Source organism: Gopherus evgoodei, chromosome 10, assembly GCF_007399415.2.
Source record: "Gopherus evgoodei ecotype Sinaloan lineage chromosome 10, rGopEvg1_v1.p, whole genome shotgun sequence".
Taxonomy (NCBI): Eukaryota; Metazoa; Chordata; order Testudines; family Testudinidae; genus Gopherus; species Gopherus evgoodei.
Genome location: NC_044331.1, coordinates 1,097,074 through 1,120,990, shown reverse-complemented (window position 1 = coordinate 1,120,990; position 23,917 = coordinate 1,097,074). Strand labels below are relative to the sequence as shown.

The 23,917-nt window shown below is 59.3% G+C and overlaps 2 protein-coding genes across 5 annotated transcripts; both read right to left on the bottom strand.

Annotated features, from left to right (window-relative positions):
• Positions 1 to 182: 182 nt before the first annotated feature.
• Positions 183 to 9,875, bottom strand: UNC45A (unc-45 myosin chaperone A). Of its 2 annotated transcripts, XM_030578478.1 has the most exons (19): positions 9,772 to 9,874; positions 8,565 to 8,601; positions 8,285 to 8,460; positions 7,992 to 8,084; positions 7,256 to 7,423; positions 6,447 to 6,615; positions 5,861 to 6,031; positions 5,562 to 5,733; positions 5,008 to 5,308; positions 4,466 to 4,560; positions 3,871 to 4,012; positions 3,572 to 3,712; positions 3,313 to 3,440; positions 2,992 to 3,058; positions 2,589 to 2,702; positions 2,197 to 2,312; positions 1,953 to 2,070; positions 1,709 to 1,864; positions 183 to 1,182 (listed from the first exon to the last, which is right to left on the bottom strand). In XM_030578478.1, the coding sequence occupies exons 3-19, from the start codon at positions 8,294 to 8,296 to the stop codon at positions 919 to 921; spliced, it is 2,427 nt and encodes an 808-aa protein (XP_030434338.1). In that variant the 5' UTR covers positions 8,297 to 8,460; positions 8,565 to 8,601; positions 9,772 to 9,874; the 3' UTR covers positions 183 to 918. The 2 variants fall into 2 exon arrangements, with proteins under 2 accessions (XP_030434338.1, XP_030434339.1); XM_030578479.1 differs by lacking the exon at positions 1,709 to 1,864 and having other exon boundaries at positions 9,772 to 9,875.
• Positions 9,876 to 12,804: 2,929 nt separating this feature from the next.
• Positions 12,805 to 18,890, bottom strand: LOC115658912 (protein shisa-like-1). 3 transcript variants are annotated; one of them, XM_030578444.1, is made up of 3 exons: positions 17,408 to 18,890; positions 15,793 to 16,006; positions 12,805 to 13,727 (listed from the first exon to the last, which is right to left on the bottom strand). In XM_030578444.1, the coding sequence occupies exons 1-3, from the start codon at positions 17,472 to 17,474 to the stop codon at positions 13,373 to 13,375; spliced, it is 636 nt and encodes a 211-aa protein (XP_030434304.1). In that variant the 5' UTR covers positions 17,475 to 18,890; the 3' UTR covers positions 12,805 to 13,372. The 3 variants fall into 3 exon arrangements, with proteins under 3 accessions (XP_030434304.1, XP_030434306.1, XP_030434305.1); XM_030578446.1 differs by having other exon boundaries at positions 12,805 to 13,643; XM_030578445.1 differs by having other exon boundaries at positions 15,793 to 15,903.
• Positions 18,891 to 23,917: the final 5,027 nt, after the last annotated feature.

The window sequence follows — 23,917 nt, the reverse complement described above, 5'->3', positions numbered from 1 at the left end:
GCCCCGCCCCCCCCGTGGGAACAGCCCCAGGTCCCCTCCCCCCGGGGGGCTCCAGCCCTGGCTCCCACCCAGCCCGGCCCCGTCGCCCCTCCCCCACCCGTCAGCCTGGCTCCCTTCCCCCCCCCCCCAGCGCTCGGCCCGGCCCCCCCGCGCGGCCCTTTGGCTCGATCAGTCCACGCGGCTCAGCCAGGGCGGCAGGTTTTCCTTTATCAGCAGAGTAAATACAGCCCCGGGGCGGGGCAGGCTCAGCCCCAGCTCCTGCACAGGGCATTCAGCCTGGAGCATGGGTTCAGCCACGGCCACCTCTCCCCCAGCGCCCGCAGGACAGCACGGACTGAGGGGACCCCCCCCCCTCCAGCCCAGGCACCGCCTGACCGCTGAGCAGCAGCCAGCCCCTCCCCGCTGTGATTGAAGCCTGCCCTCTCTGCCCGCCGGGCGCAGAGCTGTGACTGTCAAAGCCCTTGGAGGAGACAGATGTGTGTTAGGCACAAGAAGAGGTGCGGGTGCAAAGGCCCCTCCTGGGGGGCAGCAGGTGCCATCTGTCCCCCCGCCCAGCATCCATCTGCACTGGGGCACAGCTGAGCGTAGTGCTCAGACAAGCACAGGGTGCAGCAGGACATGGATGCCCGCAGAGAGCTCCCAGCAGAGGCTGCCAGCTCCAGGATAGATGGAAGTGCGTCAAGGGGACCCTGCAGCAGGGGGGTGCAGAGAACCTGAGAGCCTTGCATACACTCGTAGGTTAAGATAAGATACAAGAGGCAAGCTCAGCCCACACTCCTTCCCTCCCCCACCATGGCCCCGGGCACCCCAGGGGCTCCAGCTTCCGAAGGCAGTGTCTTTCCCTAGCCGCAGCTGGGGGTGTTACAAGCCCAGAGCAGTGTGTGCACAGAGGAAGGAGAACCCTGCCAGGGTGACCAATCACTCTCCATTCACGTTGGGTTTGATCAGCCCACATGCCATGGCCTGCGCTAGGCACTCCTTGGCAGCTTGGGCCACACGGGGCTTGTTGCGCTCGTCTTTGGCAAGCACGGACAGGATCTCCAGCATCTCACTCTCCATGAGCTTGGCTGCAATCTCCCGGTCTGCCACCATCATGTTCAGCACGATCACAGCGCCGCGGTGCTGCAGCTCCACATTGGGGCTGAGCAGCAGGGCCTGCAGGATCTCCAGCCAGTGAGCCGTCTGTGGGGAGACAGGGAAACGGGCTTGAGCCAGGCCCTGAGTGCCTGTATGGACACAGAAACTGGGCAGGGAGCCCTCCAGCACACCCTGGCTCCTCTCGGAACAGAGACCCTCTGCCCTGAGCCCTGGACAGACCAGCTGCTGCTGCCCCGTCTGCCTGCCGTCCCCCTTCCGACAACGCCAGACAAATGGAGCTGGCTGCCTGCTGCAGCTAGGACATGCTGCTACTTCCTGCTCTGCCCCGCACACGTGCTGGCTCCCCGCGCCTGCCCCAGGGTCCCAGCAGAGGCCCAGTCAGGCAGCCACTGGGCTAGGTCACCCTTCCAGCACTCACTGCAAAGGCACAAGATCCCACATTCTGTACCCCCACTCCACCAAGCCAGCTACCTCTGGGGTGGAATGTGGTGCTGCCGCAGAGCAGCTTATGCCAGCCCCAGTGTAGAGCAGCCGGGGCAGAGTCTGAGCAGGACAGAGCTCGTTCTGTCCCTCACGTGTCAGTGTAAGGGAGGGGCAGAGGCCGTCTCACCACTTGGGTGATCTTCCCGCAGATCTGGGGCAGCAGTGAGGTTAGCATGGCCAAGGTGCCGGAGGCTGCTCGCCGCAGCTTCTCGTCGTCCTCCCCACTGTATAGGACCAGCAGCTTCAGCCGGTCGCTGCCCTCGGCCAGGAAGAGCTCCTGCACCTGCAACCCAGAGCCAGACAGGGGAGTGCCCTCCAGCCAGAGGGCAGGCCCCTGCCCCAGACCCATGCCCTGCCCACCCCGCCCTCACCTCTGTGCTCATGGCCATGTTGCACATACACTCGGTGGCCGCCAGGCGGAGCAGCTCGTGCTCCTCAAACATGTAGCCCTCAATCATGGGCACTGCTTTCTCCTTCAGGATCTTCTGCCTGCAACAAGCCACAAGTGAGCACCCTGCTCCCGCCCAGGGCAGGTGGTGGCCTTAGCGCTGGTGAGAGGGTCTCCTAGCAGCAGGACCCGGCTTTGATTGCCAGGCACAAGGCTGTTCCTCCTACCTCAGCCTCTCGCTGATCCCAGCCAGATTGGTTAATGCCATCAGCCCCTCAAAGTTCTCCAGGCCGGTGCGGTGCAGGTGCAGGAGACTCACCAGGGGTCTGACCACCTCGTAGATCTAGGGAGCAAGGCAGCAGTCAGAGGGGCTCAGACCATGGCTGCAGAACCCCAGACACCCGACGGAGCAGGGACTCCGCTGCGAAGGCAGCAGACCAAGCCGACATGAGTCACTGCCTCCCCTGGAGAGTGAGACCCCCACCCTCCCTGAGACCCCCCAGCATGAGGAAAGTCTCAGGGGAAAATTGCCTGGGTGTGGGCTGCTGGGCGCAGCTCATGGGCTCCCTGTGGGGCAGCCCCTCTGCCCCCAGAACAGCACATGCCAGGCTGCACTGACCCGCTCTCCAGGGAACGCCATGTCGGGGTTGGAGGTGATGGTGATCTTCGCCAGTGCCTGCGCTGCTTTGGCCTGCCCCACCTCGGTACCCTCCAGGGACAGCGGGATGAGCGCCTGCGGGAGGCAGGACAGTCAGTACCAGAGCCAGGGCCCAGTAGCCCTCCCAACGCCCAGCTCGGCCACAGGGTGCGCAAGGAAAGCGGCTCTCCCCCCGGCAGTGAGAGCCCTGCCAAGCAGGGACACCCCAGCCCAGGGACTCTGTCAGGTCCATGTGCTTAGGGCCTTTGGCAGAAACCCCCAACCCCCACAGAGCCATTTGCTTCCCTCCCCCCCTCGTGCTATGCCCACAGGGGGGCGCTGTAGAGACTCTGGAGGGGAGAAGCTGGGAGCCCTGGCATCTCACCTTTCCCCCTCCCTGGGCCACCACGCTGCCTCTGTCCGCTGCTTCCTCCACCACGGCCAGGAACACCCTGGGGGCAAAGAGCGGCAGCAGCCGCAGTCAGCACAGGCACGGACAGGGAGGGTGCGAGCGCCCAGCCCCTTTGCCAGGGTGCAGATCCATGCTCGTACCCTGGGGCGCCTTCAGTGGGACTCTGCAGCTCCCCGCACTGGGCGGGACCCCACAGCGCCCTGCCTCCCATGCACAGGAGAACCCAGAACCCCCCATCCTGCTGGGCACCTGGCTCAGAGGGCCGGGCAGCCACCCCCACGGACACAGCCTCACCTGGAGATCAGCTCCCGGCAGGAGTTGGTCAGCGCCGGGTTTTCGCTCTTCACCATGCAGGTGAGAGCTGACACCACGCCAGCAGCCAGCAGCTTGCGCACCCGCCGCCTCACACAGCCTGGCTCATCCTGTGCAGGAAAGGACAAAATCCTACACAGTGCACACAAGGCTCCGCATCCCCAGGGGCCCCAGCACAACACAGTGCTGCTTCGGCAGGATGCAGAAATCCCTTGGGGTGCAGCCCAGACCCTCTCCTGACCTTGGGGTGCTGCTCTGGGACGTGCTGCTTGGCGTACTTGGCCAGCTCCAGCATCTGGGGGTCTGGCTCCTCGTGGTCGTAGCTGTTGGTGCAGTTCACCAGCGTGGAGGCCACTGCGAACAGCACACTCTTGTCCTCTGACTGCAGGGAACAGTGGGGGGTCAGCAAAGTGTAGGCTGCATATGGGCTAGGCCAGCAGACACCACGGAGCAATCGACTGCAAGCAGCTCCCAGTTCTGCCCCACTGTCCCCCTCCCAGACCCCGACACAGCCCCCGTCACCCGCCCCAGCAGCAGCACCTTGGCCAGCTGGAACATGGCCTGCACAGCTGCCTTGTCCTCCACAAACTCCTCCTTGACATCCGCGTCGAAGGTGAGGTAGGCCAGGCCCTCCACCGCCCAGCGCCGTGTGCCTGCGTCGATCGCCTCATTACACAGCCACCTGTGGGGGGGAGCAGCCATGAGCCTGCGCCGGCACCCCACTGCAGCAGGGGGGCTGGGTGGTACCGGAGTCGCCTGGACACGCCCCCTGGCACCTGACCTCAAATGCTCCCCTGGGACCCCCCCCATGCCTGGACAGGCCCCCCGCCCACCAGACTCCACCTCCCCCCACACCCGGACACCACCCCCCGCCACACCTGGACATCCTGTCCCCCCCCTCTACCAGACTCCACCTCCCCCCACGCCCGGACACCACCCCCCGCCACACCTGGACATCCTGTCCCCCCCCACCAGACTCCACCTCCCCCCACACCCGGACACCACCACCCCCCGCCCCCGTCTACCAGACTCCACCTCCCCCTACGTCTGGACATTTCCCCCCCCTCCCCATCTACCAGACTCCACCCCACGCCCAGATGCCCCCCCACCCCGCCCGACGGCCCCAGGCCCTCACTTGCGGCACTGCTTGGCCAGTTTCAGGGTGGAGCCCTCAGCGAACTGCTTCATGCTGAAATCAATGCCTCCAGCAGAGCCCAGCTTGCAGAGCCCCTGCAGCAAAGAACAGCACATCAGGCCAGCCCCCCACTCTGCCCCCAAGCATCTCTGGCAGCCGCCAGCCACACAGCATGCCTGGGGGGGGGGGCCTGCTGACAGGAACCCCCCACCCTCCCCGGGCTGCACACAAACATCAGCCCATGGTAGAGTGACCAGATTACATGGAGAAAATATCGGGACACATCGGAGGGGCAGGTCCAGAGCGCTGCCAAAGCAGAAAAGCTCCAAGGCAGAATACCAGGACAAATGGCATCCCGACCATACACCCGCCGGGATGCAGGGCAAACGAGCAGGCCTGCCATGTGCCCTGCAGCTGCTCACGCAGCCCCTGAGCACTTCCAGCCCTGAGAGAGCATCTCCCCCTGTGCCCAGAGGCAGCAGCTCAGCCTCCAGCAAGATGTTCTACCCTTCAGGGACAGCCCCCCTCGCTGGACTCCTCACCACCAAGGCCCGGATGCGGATGCTGTCCCTCCCGCTGCACTTATAGATGTTCTTGAGCAGGGTCACACCGTTGGCTGTGATGAAAGACGCCCGCTTGGCCTTGTCAGCAGCATGGATCAGAGCCTCCACGGCCACCAGCTGGTCAACCTCCCGCACGGAGGCACACAGAGCCAGCACACTCTCCATGATCCCCTCCAGCTCCAGCACCTGGTTTCCAGCCTCCGAGGGACCCTGCAGCAGGCACGACGCCGTCTGGATGGCACGGAGCTTCCCAGCCAACCCATGCCCCTCCAACCAGCTCCTGGAGGGGAAGAGCAGCAAGAAAGGCTAACCCTGCCCGGGGGCACCAGCTGAACCCCCCACCCGCCCTGCAGGCAGAGCACCAGCACAGGCCCAGCTCTATCGGTCCCACCCCCACAAACAGCAAGGCCTGCAGCCCCTTTCTTCCTTGAGCTGCTGACCCCTGCCGGACATTCCTGCCAGCTCTCAGGGAACTGCCTGGCCAAGGAGAGCTGGTGCCCAGGCTGTGCCCAGGGAACAGGATCGCTCCTCACCTGACATAGTCTTTACACAGCCGGTGAAAGTTCTCTCTCTCGGCGTCGCACTTCAGGTCACTGTACAGCTTGCTGAGCAGGACGGCGGCGCTCATCCGGCTGTTCTCCGTCGCAGGCAGGCTGCCGGGGGCCTCACACACCGTGCCGCCCACCTCCAGGATCTTCTTCAGGCCTGCAAGGGCAGGGCGCTCAGATGCTGCCCTCAGCAGCAGACTCACGAGCTCTCAGGGAGCAGGCGACTCTGGCTGAGCGAGGGACCCAGGGCAGCAGGGGTCTGGGGGGCCCCGAGTGGCTCTTACCCTGGTCGATGACCCAGAGGGTCAGGCTGTTGTTGGGGTCCCGCAGTGATTTCCGTGGCACCACTTTGATGAGGAGGTTAAGGATGTTGTCGCGGCCGTGGGCCGAGGTCCCCTCCCGGTTCAGCATTTCCAAGAGGTGCCCGATCAGCAGCTTCAGCTCCTTCGAGGGATCTGGCAGACAGCAAACGCTGAGTTTGCCCCTCCGCCCAGCCCCATGGCCCCTCACAGGCAATTGGGAGCACAACGTGGGGCTGGCTGAGGGGGCTCCTGCCTCTTGCTCCCTAGCAGTGGGGCCAGCCTTGTGGAGACGCGGCTGGACTCCATAGCAGGAAATGGTGAGATGAGGCACAGAGCCCAGGATACCCCAATCACAGCCCCAGGTGTCCCACACAGACCCCTTCTCCATTCCTCCCATCACACAATGGGTGCCCACGACGTTGCTTGGCACCAGGGGGACTCCAGAGAGGCTTGTGCCAGGCAACCCACCACCTGCCACTGGAAATCCAGGGGCACAGGGTAGGTCTGGCCAGGACACGTCCTCTCTGGCACCTGATGCTGAGCAGAGGGAAGGGAAGGGGTCACTCACCCAGTACAAGGGCTTCCTCCTTGCCACGGAAGTCCCTCTGCAGCCCCTCCTTCAGCGCATCAAACATGACCTGCAGCAGGTTACAGGCCGCCAGAGACACCTGCTCGTGCTCCACTCCCAGCATGGCTGAGACACGTGGTGCCCCCAGCTCCGCAAGGATGGCCATGGTCTGTGAGCACAGGGGAGCAGCCTGCTAGAAAATTGCAGAGAAGCCCCAAGCCCGCCCAGCCCTCCCCCTTCACCACACACCAGCAAGTCCCAGCTGCCCTGTCCAGATACCCAGCAGTGCCTGCCTGGGCCAGGGGCCCACACTCCCAAAATGCTCTCGGGTGGGCGCTAGCCACCCTGGCAGAGGGAAGGGAGAGATCTTGCCAGCTAGACAGGAGGGTGGGGACAGACGGGCACAGTAGCCTAGGAGCTGGCCCCATGGGAGACGGGCTGCGGAGTCAGCGTCAGAGGAGAGTGAGGCGGGAAGAGGCTTCACGTCGGGGTGGCCAGTCTGTGCTGGGTGGGGACAACAGGATCAGCACTGACAGCCCCCCCTTGCTGCAGTCCTTGAGCTCAGCTACAGAAGTGGAGCCAGGCAGGCTTCTCTCTCCCAGCACAGCCCACGCAGGGAGACACAGCCCAGGCCAGGGCAGGCAGCAGCCTCGGTTACTGCGCCACTTAGCAGCGTCAGTAACTGCAGGCAGCAACCCCCAGGGTGAGTCTCCCACCTGCACTCCCTGCAACCCAATCCGCTAGGTGCGTGCGGGGTATGCGTCCGCATGGGGCACAGGCCCCAAGCTGTGGGAGCAGCCCACACTTACCCGCGAACGGTGCCCAGAGCACAGGCCAGCTAGGGTGCGCAGAGCCGCCAGCATCGCGTCCTCTCTGCCCGTGTCCAGCATGCGCAGCAGCAGCCGCACGCCGTCGCTCTGGAAGATCTTCTCCGCCCCAGCCTCTTCCCGGGCCAGCACAATCAGGTTCTGCGCTGCCTGGGAGACAAGAGTCGTTCGGGTGCAGGTTGGCAAGCCGCACTCAGCAGGAGCGGCCGCAGGGCTGGGCACAAGCCAGGGAGCAAGGAATCTCACTGGCACCAGCACGCAGGACACCAAGGGGCCCTGGGTGGGATCACTGCCCAGGCAGCCAGTGAGAGGCACCCCTTTGTCTTCCAGCAGCTCAGACCTGCCAAGCCAGAGCCTCCTGCAGCATGAACGTGAGTCCCCATGTCCAGAGCCACAATGGCTTGTCCCCCGGCCCCGCAGCTCACACCTTCTGCCTGAAGACTGGAAGCCCCCCGCTCCCATCAGCACCTGCCCAGCTTCTCCAGCTCCCCCGACAGCCCCTCCTTCCCCACCATAATTCCCCCCAGCACCTGCCCAGCTGCTCCAGCCCTCAGCCCAGGCATTCCCCTCATCGCTACCACATTCGCTCCCCTGTCAGCATCTGCCCAGCTGCTCCAGACCCCGGCCCAGGCATTTCCCCCGACCACCACAACATTCCCTCCCCTGGACACAGTCACTCCCACCTCCAGCTTGCCATGGGGCTGCTCAGAGCTGGTACCTTCTGTTTTTTGTCTGTGTCTGTCTCTTTGGGGTCCAGTAAGATCTGAAACATCTGCTCTACTTTGGAGTCTGTGCAGGACATGAGCTTCATCTGAGACAGATGGAGGAACAGGTTAGTGACAGCCTCTATCACCCTGCAGTGGGAGCCTCGTCCTGCAGATGGGTCAGTGACCCGGCCTGGCCTGGGCCACGAGGCTGGGAGCACAAGGCCTCTCAGAGGCCAGCAGCGCTGGGAATATTGGCCCTCCAGAGCCCTCGCCCAGGCCTTGCTCCTGCTCCGCTGGTGCTTACCTTCTCCTGCATGCTGCTCCCCAGATCGTGCAATGCCTCCTGGAAAGCCTTGTTCCTGGGCTCCAGGCTCACACATCTGCGCAGGTCGTAGACTGCCTGGTCCAGGCGGCCCAGCTTCTGCAGCGCCTGGCTGCGGCGGAACAGCGCCTTCACGTCGTGGCCATCGGCTTCGATGGCTGACCAGAGACCAGAGCACAGTCAGAGGGGGCCTTTGGGCCAGCTCCCTCTATACCCAACTGGGGAAATAGCAAACTGACCCACAACCCCAGCCCTACCATACCTTTAGACGCATCAGCTTCTGCATTGGCGTAATCTTCCTGCAAAACAGGGAGGCAGGTGAGAGAGGCACGTCGCCATGGCATTAGAAGCACAGGACTGCCGGGCTAGGTCCCACTAGCCCCCAGGCTCCTCATTCACACGGGAGGTGACAGAAGCCCAGATCAGAGGAGGAGAGACTGACCTGTCCACAGGGGGAGGTTCCTGGATTTTCAGATATCACTAAGCAGATGTTGTGAGGAGTTGCCATGGCAACAGACATATCCCCAGCTGCTCAGCCCACCCTGCCCTAGACATCCCTCATCAGACAAGCCCAGTGCCATGCATCCTGCTGGCCTCACAATGCAGGAACTCCCACTGCCGTGGTGGTGCCACTGTTTGGGGGCTCTTCGGATCCCCCCCTCCCCCCAGCTCGAAGGGCTCAACGCACATCCCAGCCACACAATCACTGGCAGTGACCCTCCTGCCCAGAGCAGCTCGGGGCTCCCTGGGGAGCAGGGTCACACGTTGCTGCATAAGAGCAGATAAGGAGGAACCCAAAAAGTGGGGAGTCCCAGCAGGCTGCTGGGCCAGAGAGCCCCCACCCCTTGCCCCTGGCTCAGCAGCCAGCTGCTCGATTCATTCCTGAGACCTGTCAGAGGGCGCAGAGGCTGTGACTCCTGGGGCGGATCACTGGGCTTCACGCCAGTCCCTGGCTGGGGTCACACTTGGCACAGCCCAGCCTCCCTGCTGCTCCCGCTGGCACAGGCATAATGCTCCAGAGCCAGGGCAGGTGCCAGGATGATAGCACCTGGCAAATCCTCACTAACCCTTCCAGCCCAGGAGGGAGCCCTGAGAGCCAGGGCAGGGACGAGGCCAGTGGCTTGGGGGAAGAGAAAGGGCCCCTGTTATCGACCTGTCTAGGTCTCACCCTGCACCGATCACTCCACCACCCAAGCGCCTTTTGCTTGCCACTGATTTGCCAAAAGAGCCTGGGCAAGTTGCCCTTCCCCCGTGCCCGCTTGCCCAGGGGTCGTGCCCTCCTGGGGGGCAGCAGGTGCCGCTAGCACGCAGCCCCACTCAGCTGGGGGCAGACATGTAGGCTGGGTCAGTGCCCCAGGCCGGCAGGGCAGCCGGAGCTGGGCCCCAGAGCTGCACAGGGGTCCGGGGGCCTGGCTCCCAGCAGCCCCCGGTACGGGCGGGTCACCGGAGCTCGCCCCCCCTCCGCTCACCAGCTTCAGGTGGCAGGCGGCCCGGTTGCGGTGCAGCACGGCGCGCTCCGGGGGCCCCGCGCACAGCTCCAGGGCGCGCGTGTAGGCGGCCAGCGCCGCCGCGTGGTCCCCGGCCTGGAAGAGCCGGTTCCCCTCCTGCCGCAGCTGCCCCGCCGCCCCCTGGGGAAAGAGACCGTCAGGGGGGCCGGAGCCCCGGAGTCCCCCCGCGAGCCGGGACCCCCCCGCCCCGCCCTCGGTCCCCCCGCGAGCCGGGACCCCCCCGCCCCGCCCCCCTCCCCGCGAGCCGGGACCCCCCGCCCCGCCCTCGGCCCCCCCGCGAGCCGGGACACCCCCGCCGCCCCCTGGGGAAAGAGACCGTCAGGGGGGCCGGAGCCCCGGAGTCCCCCCGCGAGCCGGGACCCCCCGCCCCGCCCGGCCCGGGACCGCCCCGTCCCGCCCTCGGCCCCCCCGCGAGCCGGGACCCCCCGCTGCCCCCTGGGGAAAGAGACCGTCAGGGGGGCCGGAGCCCCGGAGTCCCCCCGCGAGCCGGGACCCCCCGCCCCGCCCGGGACCGCCCCGTCCCGCCCTCGGCCCCCCCGCGAGCCGGGACCCCCCGCTGCCCCCTGGGGAAAGAGACCGTCAGGGGGGCCGGAGCCCCGGAGTCCCCCCCGCGAGCCGGGACCCCCCTCCCGCGAGCCGGGACCCCCCGCCCCGCCCTCGGTCCCCCCGCGAGCCGGGACCCCCCGCCCCGGGACATCCCCCGCCCCCCCGCGAGCCGGGACCCCCCGCCCGGCCCCGCCCTCGGTCCCTCCGCGAGCCGGGACACCCGCCCCCCCGCGAGCCGGGACCCCCCCGCCCGGCCCTCGGCCCCCCCGCGAGCCGGGACATCCCCTGCCCCCCCCGCGAGCCGGGACCCCTCCCCGCGCCACTCACGGCCCCCTCCATCCTGAGTCCGAGCACCGAGTCGGCTACTCCCTCCACTCAGCGATTCGCCCCGCCCAGCGTGGTGACGTCATATGTCAGCGCCGCCTCCAGTTGGCGTCACTAGGAGGCCGCTGGCGTTGAGCCGGCGCCACGTGATGGGCACAGGGCTGGGGCGGGGCTTAACCTGGGGGGTCTGCGCGGCATCGGCCAAGGCGGCACCACCTGTTGACTCTGGAACCTAACGATGACCACGTGCCTGTCCAGGGGCTGGGCAGCCGAGCGTGCAGGCCCTCCACCCAACCGGCGGAGCTGGAGGGGTGTCTGAGCCCCCAGCCAAGGAAGCTAGATGGGCTGCTACGGGCAGCTGTGCCCTAGGGAGGTGCCCAGGGGGATGATGGGACATGCACGTGTGACATGAGCAGGAGCCAGTGGATGGCTCACTAGGATTGCCAAGTTTGTAACTGCACAAAACCGAACACGCCTGCCTCAGGCCCCACCCCTTCTCCCAGTCTCCACTGCCACTCACTCCGTCCACCTTTCCTCTGTCGCGTGCTCTTCCCCACCCTCACTCAGTTTCACTAGGCTAGGGCAGGGCCTTGGGGTGATGGTGGCAGGGGGTGAGGACGCCAGCTGGGGGTGCAGGCTCTGGGGTGGGGTCGGGGATGAGAGGTTTTGGGTGCAGGAGAGGGCTGTGGCAGGGTGTTGGAGGTATACGGACTTCAGCTGGGGATGTTGGGTCTGGAATGGGGCCAAGGATGAGGGGTTTGGGGTGCAGGAGGGGGCTCAAGGCTTGGCAGGGTCTTGGGGGTGCAGGGTCTTGACGGTGCTTACTGTGAATCCTGGGAAGTGGCCGCCAGGCCCCTGCAGAACCTAGATGCATGGGCATGAGTGGCCAGGGAGGCTCCACGTGCTGCTCTCGCGCCCGCAGCCACTGGCCCCACAGCTCCCATTGGTCACAGTAGGGATGGCTCCAGGCCCCAGCACGCCAAGTGCGTGCCTGGGGCGGCAAGCCACAGGGGGGTGCTCGGCCGGTTGCCGCGAGGGCGGCAGGCTGGCTGCCTTCGGTGGCATGCCTACGGAGGGTCCACTGGTCCCGCACCTCCTGCAGGCGCGCTGCCGAATCTGCGGGACCGGGGACCTCCCACAGGCAAGCCACCAAAGGCAGCCTACCTGCAGTGCTTGGGGCAGCAAAATACCTAGAGCCACCCCTGGTCACGGATCCCAGCCAATGGGAGCTGCACTCGGCCCTCAGGGCAGAAGCAGCACATGCAGCCTCTCTGGCCGCCCATGCCCATGTGTCTAGGGTCTGCACGGATGTGCACCACTTCCAGGAGATGCATAGAGATAGAGCAGGCAGGGTGCCTGCCTTAGCCCCGGGTCCCCACTGGGCCCCTGCCTTAGGGTGGCCAGGTGAGAGGGAAGAAATATCGGGACACATGATTGGGGGGAGGTCCACCGGCGGAGGAGCAAAAAAACAAACAAAAAAAATCCGAGTGCTGCAAGCGGAGCGAAATATCAGGACAAACACCGAAATATCGGGATAGCCCCAATTTTATCGGGACATCTGGTCACCCTCCACTGCCTGGACTTTTAATGGCCCAATTGGTGATGCCAACTGGAGCTGCCAGGGTCCCTTTTTGACTGGGCGTTCCAGTTGAAAACTGGATGCCTGGCAAATCTAGGGTTCAGGCATGTGGCACTGGCTGGCTAGACCCTGGGCAAATATCAGGCTCCAGTTCCAATTTGCTGTGTGGCTACGTCCTCAAATGGCACAACCTGCAGCCCGTTCACCACAGACCCAACGGCTGGGATCAGGAGCGGATGCTGCAGAGGTGACCAGGTGGGATGGTGCCACAGTTGTGCAGTGAGCGTTCACTCAGGCAATGCAGAAGTGTACACCGTACACCCGCACATGTCCACACCCCTAGACCCACCTACATACATAGACACCCATACATACACCCATGCACACACCCCGGCACATCCATGCCCCACAGCCCACACATACACATCCCCTCACACCGACAAGTCCATACCCCTCACACCCACATGTGCACACCCCACACCCACACATGCACACCCCCATGTCCACAACCCATACGTGCACCCCACACACATACCCGACACATGCACACCCCACACCCACACGTGCACCCCCGTGCTGATGCCCATCACACATAACCCTGTGGACCCTCCCGTGCTCCCTTGAACAGGTGCGCAGCAGCTGGGCTGGCCACGGAGGAGCAAGGACCCTAACCGCAGCCCTCGTGCCCAGGGTGGGGATCGAGGCACAACCAGCACTAAAAGGGAATTGACGAGTGCAACCAGTGAACGAGGAGCTGCAGGCAGCCCCAGGGACCCTGAGCACAGATGAGCCATGGGCAGGATGAAGAGGGCAAGGGCCAGGAGACCCCAGCCCTGCCCAGCTTGTGTCATCATGCGACTCCACCCCCCTATCCACAGCCCAGGGTTCCTCTCTCTCCAGAGGTCACATCCCAGACAGAGCACTCGGGGACAGGGCTTGGCCTGTCAAGCAGCTTAGGCACTTTATAAGGGCCGGGCCGGGCCAGGCCAGGCCAAACAGTGCGGGGCTGAGGTGTGGGCTCGCTTTATTGCAGTGGCAGCGCGCCAGACTCTGCTAACGATGCCCCATAATACCTACAGCTAACATGCCCTCTGCCCCAAGTATCACCCCCAGTCACTGCGGTGCCTGCTCTTCACACTTGCTGTCCTGGCTGGGCCGGGCTGTGGTCACAGCCAGCACCTGCCACTGGGTCCCTCCTCCCGCCGGGCCGGGCCGGGCTGTAGGCAGCTCCTGCCGCTGGGTCCCTCCTCGCGCGGGCAGCTCCTGCCGCTGGGTCCCTCCTCGCGCCAGGCCGGGTCGTGGGCAGCGGTGTGGGAAGGAGTTGGCCAGGTGCTTGCCCAGGCGGCTGCTGCTCAGGAGGCTGTAGACGCGGCACTGGTTGAGTCTGCAGAAGTGGAGGAAGTCGAGGGTCATGAGCGTGAGGACGAGGAGGCCGTAGAGCCCCACAGCCAGCAGGGGCAGTGGGTTCCTAGGGGGGAAGGTACAAGGCAACAGCTGTGTTATACTGGGCACAATACTGCTACAGCAGGGTGGTTCCACTCTCCCAGGGGGACCCAGATGCCAGGCAGTGTCCCCCACTGGGCACTATTGGGAGCCCCCAGGCAGACCCATCCTACTTGTATATGTTCCCCAGCTCGATGCCAGGGGGCCTTGTCCCCCTCCTGGGGAGTCCGGTGCTGCTAGGGAAATGTATGGACCATGGTGCTCAGCAGAGGCGCTGCCCATGGACACCTTGCAAATGGAGAGTCGCTGCTTTGCAGCTGCTGCTGGAAAACGGGGCTGGGCATGGCTCACTAATGCCCATTAACAAACTCCAGCCACTTGAGTTGATTAGAGAGACATGATTTTCCTTTACAACATAAGAATGACCACACTGGGTCAGGCCAATGATCCATCGAGCCCAGTATCTTCTGGCAATGTCTGGTGCGACATGCTTCAGAGGGAATGAACAGAACAGGGCAGTTATCAAGTGATCCATCCTTCATCCAGCCCCAGCTTCAGGCAGTCAGAGATTTAGGGACATCCAGAGCATGGAGTGCATCCCTGACTGTCTTGGCTAATAGCCATTGATGGAATAGCCATAAGCTCCTGCAGGAACTTCTCCAGTTCTCTTTTGGACCCTGTTATAGTCTTGGCCTTCACAACATCCTCTGGCAAGGCGTTCCCCAGCCTGACTGTGCATGGTGTGAAGAAATACTTCTTTGTCTTTGTTTTAAACCTGCTGCTCATTGATTTCATTGGGTGACCCCTAGTTCTTGCGTTATGAGGAGTAAATAACACGTCCTCATTTACTATCTCCACATGAGTCCTGATTTTATAGACCTCTATGTGACGAACTGGGAATGTTCTTAATCTTCCTCTGAATACTGTGTTGCTGCCTCAGTGTCCCCATGGCAGTTCTTAAGTATCTGGCAGAGCAAAGGGCCTGTGCACCTAAATGCCTGACACTGTCTCCTAGCAACTGATGGTCTGGGCCCCTCCCCTGCAAAGGTGCCAGCTGAAGGTGTTGGAGACAAAGAGATCAGGTGACCTCCTGGCCCGGGTAAGGAGCCGAGCAGAGAGAAGGGGCTGGAGGGGGTTTCAGTCTGGAGCTGGCTGGGGACGTGGAGTGAAGTGCAGATGTGGGGGTCTGGCTCACTGCCCCCCAGAATGGACCCAGCTGAGGGGTCCGGCTCGCGGTACCTACAAGTTCTGTTTTAGACCCTGTTCCTGTCATCGAATAAACCTCTGTTTTACTGGCTGGCTGAGAGTCACGTCTGACTGCAAAGTGGGGGTGCAGGACCCTGTGGCTTCCCCAGGACCCCGCTGGGGTGGACTCGCTGTGGGAAGCGCACAGAGGGGTAGAGGATGCTGAATGCTCCAAGGAGAGACCCAGGAGGTGAAGCCGTGGGAGCTTCTTGCCCTGAACAAGTCTGCTCCAAGGGCGAGGAGGCTCCCCAAAGTCCTGACTGGCTTTGTGGGGAGCAGTTCCAGAGCATCGCCCGGTGACTCCGTGACACTCTACCAAATCCCCCCTTAGTCGTCTCTTTTCTCAGTTGAATAGTCCCAGTCTTTTCAATCTCTCCTCATACAGAAGCTATTCCATTCCCCTAATCATCGTTGTTGCCCTTCTCTGAACCCTTTCCAATTCTACTGTATCTGTCCTGAGCTGGGGTGGCCAGAACTGCACGCAGTTTCCAGGTGTGGGCGTAACAGGGATTTATATACTGGCAATGCAGCTTCATGCCTGTCACAGCACATCTATCCAGGGCTTCTCTGACTCATGTAAAACCAGCTTGTGGGGCTTGCTGCTCTGCCATTCCTGAGAGCCCCAGGCGCCTCCTTACAGCTCACCTGGGTGGCTCCCAGGGTGCCAGGTGCGCCCATCAGCATGCAGTGCTCTGTGTTCACGCAGCAGTGTGTGTGGTGAAGGGCCACAATGAGTCATGCCGGGTTTGCTCCTCCAGAAGGGGGTGCACACATGGCTGACATGAGAACCTGAAGCAGCCCCTCTCCTCCCCAAGTGCAGGCACAGACCAGGCACTGCTGCTTACCTGAGTCTGGCTGGGGTGGGCACATTGGACAGATTGACCCTCCTCAGGCTCTCAAAGTCCAGCTGGGGGCAGCAGGATTTGAGGGTGTGGTCTCCGTGGTGGCAGCAGTACCTGTGTGCAGGGGGGTCAGTGAGGCGTGGGCAGTAGAAGCCGGAGTGGTAGCGCCCATCAGGGCTGGGATATCCCTCGCAGAGGTGCAGGTTATGGGCTGAGGCTGCAAGGGGGAGTCGCAGCCAAAAAGACTATTCAGAACATGAGCCAAGTACAAGAGCTTTGCCTACTGCACAGTCATAACAGATAACAGCCTACAACTGCTACCAGCTGATGGAGTCCCCCTTCCACCCCCTGAGCTAAGTGGGGGGGGTGAAAGCCCATGTTCACAGACCTTTGTGGGAGGTGAGACACCGAGCAGGGCCAGCCCAGCCCCAGGAGACCCAAGAGTGACCTCATTCTCACCACCACCAATAGGAGAACCCTGACAAAATGCCCTGACTGGCTGAAGCTTCCCAGGGCTCTGTGGGGATGGGATGGGGAGAGCCCTCCTGGGTGCCCGGAGCTATAGCTGGGCTCTGAGCCAGGCTTGCCTGGGCAACTCGCTGAGTCCTGTCCCACGATCCGACCTAGCCTAGGACCCACCATGCACAGGGACCCCACCCTGTGGCCCTCAGGCTCTGGGCTGTGCAAGCAAAAGCAACTCGCCCACGTACACTGGCTCAAGGGGTTTGCTTCAGGCCCTTTCAGCGGCTCATGAGCCAAGGGCAGCCAGACCGTGACTTCTTGCGGGCACCCTAGTGTTGGCCATGGTAGGGTAGGGTGCTCACTCCATGGGCTGTGACCCTGGGGGTGTCCGAGGGCCTGCAGCACCACACCAGGCTGGCTCCATCTCACAGTGCCCTGCCCTGGCACTGCACCCACCAGCACAGCTGGCGTGCAGAATGCAGCTGCCTGCAGCAGTGCTAGCCCGGTGCCCGCCCCCACGCTGAGCACAAAGGGCCTAGTAGCAAGAACAGCTGGTGCCACTGTCAGCACCCTCTCCAATGCTGAGGGTTTGGTGAGGGCCAAAGGAGACTGCCCACGTGGAGGGGGCGGGACGGTGTCCTATGTTAATCTGTGAGCAGGCTGCAGAAGGGTGTTGAGGACAGCCATGCAGCAGGAGAAATGTGGCCCGGCCTCACACCCAGCTAGGCACACTCCCCAGCCCTGCCAAAGCCCACGGAATAGTGCACCACCCCAGACACGCTCCGACACGCCTATACAAGAGACCCCAGAGAAGTGCCAATCACACCTGTGCCCCAGCCTGTACCAACCCCTTGGGGCCAGATGCACACTCGCCTCGGGAACAGCAGGGCTGCAGTGCTGCAGCAGAGGCATTGCAGGGAGGGAGTCAGAGCACTTTGGGGAGCTGACCAGGGTGCCGTGTCTGTGCCAAGGGGGCTGGGGAGGTGAGGGAGCAATGTGCCAATGCCAAGGGGCTTGGGGAGCCAAGGGGGGCATTGTGCCTGTGCCAAGGGGCTTGGGGAACCAAGGGAGTGTCCTACCTGGGCCAAGGGCGTTGGGGAGCGGAAAGGGCAATGTGCCCATGCCAAGGGGATTGGGGAACAAAGGGGTGCCCTACCTGTGCCAAGGGAGCTGGTAGGAAGTGTGGTGCAGAGGAGGCCACCCAGCAGGAGTCTGTGCAGCATCTTCTTGTCTGCTTCTTGGGCAGAGGCAGCTCAGGCTCCAGTCTGAGGAAACAGAAACCACCGCCCCTCCTGCCCCCGCCTCCATCTCAGGCCCAGCAAGTGCCTTTCCCTCGCGCAGACATTAAGACCTTCCCACATGAGCTTTCTGCACTTACTGCCCAGCTCCACTGGGACCCGGCTGAGCCAGAGAGGCGGGCACATCACTAATGAGCCTTTCTGGGAGCCAGTGCCTGATGGGGCAGGAGGCTGCAGGCCCTTGTGAGGCTGGCACTGGCATTCCTGAGCCCCACTTGTCAGCCAGGAAAGTGGGTGCTGGTGACTCCCCCAGGCAGGGTCATTACCCTGCTGGGTGTCAGGGCTGGGGCAGTGGCTCCCTGAGGAGAGAGGATCTAGGGTGCGGGCTGAGTAGGCTGGAGAGAGGAGCCCTGGAGCAGCCCAGCCTGGGCAGACGGGCTGAGCTGTTCTCTGGTTGGGAGGTTTTGTTCATAAAGGCAAACCTGGGGGTATAGGAGTTCTGACTCTATGCAGGAGGGGAAGGCAGCTCTGGCTGGAGAGCAGGTGGCAAAGGGCACACAGAGGAATAGGGACTGTGCATCACTGCACCAGCACAAGTCCAACCATACCCAGCTCTGGGTGGTGAGGCTGGTATGGGGTGGCCATGCTCCTGCCTAGGGTGAGAGGCCCCTTGTCTAAACCCCCATGGGGTAGAGGCAGAGAGCTGTTACCGTGTGGCCTGGGGAATGGCGGCGCACCAGGCGAAGGGGGTAACGGGGGGGCAGCAACCAGATGGCCTCTCAGAAGAACTCTGCCAAGTGGGGCAGAGGGAGAACCAGCCCAGCTAGCACCTGCCAGGAGAAGCACTCTCCTGCCCTGCCCCCACCCAGCAGCAGGGCCTTGGGCCCCTGCCAGGAGCTCCATTAGTGGCTACTCAGGAGCCAGAGCCGCTAATTGCTGCACTTATAGGAGCCCTGCAAGGAGGGGGGGGGGGTCAGCCCCTTCCTCCTGCTGGCTCTTCACCGCCTACCCCATTCACAGAGCAGCCAGCCCCGGGAATGCCCTGCACACTGAGCTGCCAGGATCCCTTTCACCTGTCCATGCAGGCCCCAGACGAGCCTCCCACAGCAGCAGCCTGCCCCCAGCTGCCAGCAAAAACCTGCCAGGTCTGCCAGCCATCTGCGCTGCCGAGAGCTGCCATTCCCCTCCACTCTCCTGCTTCAGGCTCTCTGCAGACTCAGGCAGGCCTCCTGCCCCAGTTACTGGGGGCCCGTCTGGGAGGTTATCCCATGCCATGGGGCTAGAGCTGTTTGTTAGGGGGCAGCTCCAATTCTGGTGCACAACCTGTGATGTTATGAGCATAATATCTCATTGAAAGAAGACAGGGCCAGAAAGAGTTAATTAACTTACCTCACCAACTGACCTGACCCATGGGTGAACCTTAAGGACTGGTTAGCAAGATATGTAAATGAACAGAGCTTTGAAATGCAGGTCTGCATTGTTAGAGATCTCAAGGGTAGATGTTTGCTCAGGTCTTGCGATGTAAGCAAACAAGTCTTGTCTATTGCTATAGTTTTAATTCAAAGATCAAAAAAGGAATATTAGCATTTAAGATGATACTTGAGTAAAATAGTATTCTTGTCTATGTGTCTCTTTGCAGGTTGTGGTAATCTGTATCTGAACTGTTTAATGGATAAATTACTCTGTGCTAATTGCCAGGATGTTTGGGAGAAGGAGTTAAGCCTATTGTTTTCTTAGGTCGAAAGGCAGCTGGAAATGTATAAGAACCCTGGGACACAATCCTGCTTTATCTCAGATCTGCTTTGGGTTTCAAGAGAGGGAAACCTTAAGCCATAAGAATTGAGATCCCCCACCATTGACTGGAGCCATCCTGAATATGGAAATTGGATTATAACCTATGGACTATTTCTAAAAGAACTTTTGGCAACTACAAGATCACCTCTGCTATGTATCTGAACCTCAAGAATTTAATTCAAATCTGTCTGTATATTGATCTTTTAACCAACACTCTCTCTCTTTTCTTTTTTAATAAATTTTAGCTTAGTTAATAAGAATTAGCTGTAGCATGTATTTTGGATAAGATCTAAGTTACAATTGAACCTGGGTGTGTGGCTGATCCTTTGGGATTGGAAGAAGCTTTTCTTTTGTATGGTGAGACGATTTTCAGGAATCATCATCATATATGACAGGGGTGTCTGGATGGAGGCCAAAGGCTAGGTACTTGAAGGGAACTGCATGGTTTGGACTTCTAAGTGACCAGTGAGGTACTACAGAAGCTGTTTTGTGCTGGCTTGGTAAATCTAAGTATTGGAATAATCACAAGCATTTGGGGTTTGTCTGCCCCATTTTGTTTGCAGTTTACCTTGATTGAGTGACCTCAGTTGGCTCCCACAGGCAGCAGTGTCATAGTCATGCTTGGATTCATAGAACCAGGTCAATTAAGCTTTGGGTCAGAACCCCACATTATCCAAATTTGAAATTTGGGATTGAGAGTTTGGTTGGTTAAAGAGCAGTGACCATGAGCCAGAAAGCATCAGCAAAAGCAATGAAACTGCAAGCCCTGATGGACAGCCTGCAATTGAAACATGAACAAAAACTGGTAGAAATTCGAATGAGAGAGAAGCAAGCCTTGGCCCAGTTAGAAAAAGCAGTTGCTGAGAGAGAAGAAAAAGCTCGTAAGGGGCATCTGGATCTGCTGGCTGCAGAGGAAAAAGCTTGACAGAGGCAACAAGAGACTCACAAGGTGCAACAAGAAACTGCCAGACTTCAGCTCCAAGTCAAAGAAGCAAGGGGGAACAGCAGAAACTGTATCCTCTTAAAAGTCCAGTTTATAACAACGTTGGTATGTTATATAACTCTGAGCAGTTGTCTGGGTGTAACCAAAGTACCCCCACACTGCCACCTTGTGTGTCAATTCTGTTACTGTGAGTTCAGTAGAAGGTGACCCCATAAATTGTGCCATTGCTCTGTATGGAAGTGATAATGAAAAATTCACAGAAAGTGTAAAAGTCAATGGTAAAAGCTGTTTAGGGCAAATTATGGCTTCTACCATCATTCTAGTTAAAGCAGATCTGGTCAAAGAGGAAGATGATTTATCAAATCACAGTGTGAATGTTGTAGTCCCCTATGAGTTTACTGTATGTGTGCCTTTAGCCAGAATCCACCTCGAATGGAATGGTGTTCAGCATGAAGTTATAGCTGGTGTAAGGACGTTATTGCCTAAGGATCTTTTAATTGGGAAAAATATTAAAGCTTTGTTCAGTCCACGTAACCAGTTACAGGACAGGAATGATCTTAAACCTGTGTCTATTGTGGGCAATGATTTGCCTGGGGAGGGTTGCTCCAAAGGTCTGTCCGAGGAAGAGAGCTGTTTGCTTGTAAATGAAGTTTCTGAATGTCTGTCTAATGTCTCAGGAATGAATCGGGACTTAGATCAAGAGCAGAAAGATATATCATTGGTCAGGAAAATTTTTCTCAGGAGCAGATTAAAATAAATCGTCAGGTTGAAGCCCTGACTGAGGAAAAAAAGGGTAGATCTGTGATGGGTGATGAATTGGTGGCTAGTACAGCTTGTCAAAGGGAACCTGAAAAGGGTAACTGATTTGCTGGAAGTAACTCTGTGTAGTGAAAAGAGCAGCAGTTTATCTGTTGGGAGTGGTGAGAAAAGTTTGGAGGAGCCTAGGCAGCCTTGTGAGCTGATGGCTTTATCTAGTCAGCAGTTTGGGAAGGCAAGGACAGTGGAAAATGAGTGTCCCTATCCCTTACCTGTGTGGAGAAATGTGACAGTGAAGGGAATGTGCCTCAGTCTGTCAGGGGTATTGATTTGCCTATGAAGTGAGCTACCCTTGGTCTCCAAGCAGTTGTCTGTGAACAGTCCTGTCTGTTGGGACAAGGGAAATGAAATCCTGAGCTGTGTGTCTGGTGAAGGAGAATGTGTCTCTGGCGCGGACAGAAGGTGCCTCTCAGCCTGTGATGGCTGAGAGTAGTGCAGTTGTCTCAGAGTTGGTTCTGGATTCAACTAAAGCCCAGAAAGGGAATGGTCCTAAGTTTGTGTCTGCTGAGGAGAATGGCACCGTGACTGGGTTGCATCCAATTAGTGTCATAACAATCACAGAGACCAGACAGTTCTGGTGCTTGTAGTTTGCCAGTTGCTAATGTGTGGTTGGAAAAGGGTGTAGCAACTCTGTCTAATCAAGGTGATACCCTAGCCAGGGCACAAGGAGAGCAGAAAGGTGATTTAATTGTGTTACCTACTGACAGTTTAACAACTTGTAACATGGAGGAAATGATTCCTAAACTTGTGTGTGTTGAGCCTGATAACTTGCAGGTTACCAGTGACTATGAGGAAAATTGCAGAGGGAAGGAGAGTACCTCTAACCTTTTATCTAGTGAGTCTATGAGGTTGCCTGAAAGGGGATTATGTAGGAATCTGCCTGATGGGCCAAAGGTGATCATGGATGTGAGTAAGACCCAGAAAGAGTCTGTTGTGGCTCAGGGAAATGTTCCTTTAGAGCAAGCCCTGGGTGAAGAAGGTATGAGCAGAATTTCTGTGAGGGGTGAATTGTTGCTTAAAGAGGCTGCTAAGGAAAGAAATCCTGATGGTAATCTGTGCAAGCAGTTTGGTACAACTGAAGGGTGTGAAAATGATTTAATCAAGGAAGTTTCAGTTCCTAACAGCCCAGAAATTTTCTGTTGTGACTGGATCCACTGACTTTCCTTTTGAAAGATCCAGTGTGAGTAGCTTTGAAAAGGTCTCAGATGAAGTAAAAACTGTTAAGAAAGTTGAGCAGCCTTATAACCAAGTGGCTGGGTTTGGCAAGCTTATTGGGAAGACAATGGTGTTGGGACAGGACTGTCTCCATGCTAATTCTGTAAGTGAGCAGTCTGTGCTTCAGGGTCTGAGGAGAGATTTGGTTACTGGTGTTTCAAAGCAAAACACTTGGTTATAAGGCTGCATCAGGATCTCTTTCCTTAGCAGCCTCTTTAAGCAACAATTCACCCCTCACAGAAATTCTGCTCATACCTTCTTCACCCAGGGCTTGCTCTAAAGGAACATTTCCCAGAGCCACAACAGACTCTTTCTGGGTCTTACTCACATCTATGATCACCTTTGGCCCATCAGGCAGATTCCTACATAATCCCCTTTCAGGCAACCTCATAGACTCACTAGATAAAAGGTTAGAGGTACTCTCCTTCCCTCTGCAATTTTCCTCATAGTCACTGGTAACCTGCAAGTTATCAGGCTCAACACACACAAGTTTAGGAATCATTTCCTCCATGTTACAAGTTGTTAAACTGTCAGTAGGTAACACAATTAAATCACCTTTCTGCTCTCCTTGTGCCCTGGCTAGGGTATCACCTTGATTAGACAGAGTTGCTACACCCTTTTCCAACCACACATTAGCAACTGGCAAACTACAAGCACCAGAACTGTCTGGTCTCTGTGATTGTTATGACACTAATTGGATGCAACCCAGTCACGGTGCCATTCTCCTCAGCAGACACAAACTTAGGACCATTCCCTTTCTGGGCTTTAGTTGAATCCAGAACCAACTCTGAGACAACTGCACTACTCTCAGCCATCACAGGCTGAGAGGCACCTTCTGTCCACTCCACACACACAGAAAAGCCAGACACACATTCTCCTTCACCAGACACACAGCTCAGGATTTCATTTTCCCTTGTCCCAGCACACAGGGCTGTTCACAGACAACTGCTTGGAGACCCAGGGTAGCTCCCTTCATAGGCAAGTCAATACCCCTGACAGACTGAGGCACATTCCCTTCACTGTCACATTTCTCCACACAGGTAACAGGTAAGGGATAGGGACACTCATTTTCCACTGTCCTTGCCTTCCCAAACTGCTGACTAGATAAAGTCATCAGCTCACAAGGCTGCCTAGGCTCCTCCAAACTTTCCCTGTCCTCCTCTCCCTTGTCTTGATCTAAATTCCAGATTCACTTCTGAGACAGACAGACTTTCAGAAACTTCATTCACAGACAAATTGCTTTTTTGCACAGACAAACAGCTATTTTCCACCAGGTTAGAGTCCCTCTCCCCCTGGTCATAGCATAATGGGTTAAATACAGAAAACTGCTTAGAGTAATACAACATATCACCATAGTTATAAACTGGACTTTCAAGAGGATACAGTTTCCACTGTTCTTCCATTGCTTTTTCGACTTGGAGCCTAAGTTTGGCAACCCTTCTCTCAGCAGCCAGCAGCTCCATGCGCCCTCTGCGAGCCCTCTCCTCTCTTTCAGCAGCTTCCTTCTCCAGCTGGGCCAAGGCTGCTTCTCTTTCATTTGAATTTCTGCCAGTTTTTGTTCATGTCCCAATTGCAGGCTGTCCATCAGTTTATTTGCTGCCTCTTGCATTCCAATTGCTTCTGCAGTATCAGGTAAGGGCTGTGCTCCTGCCTCCTGATC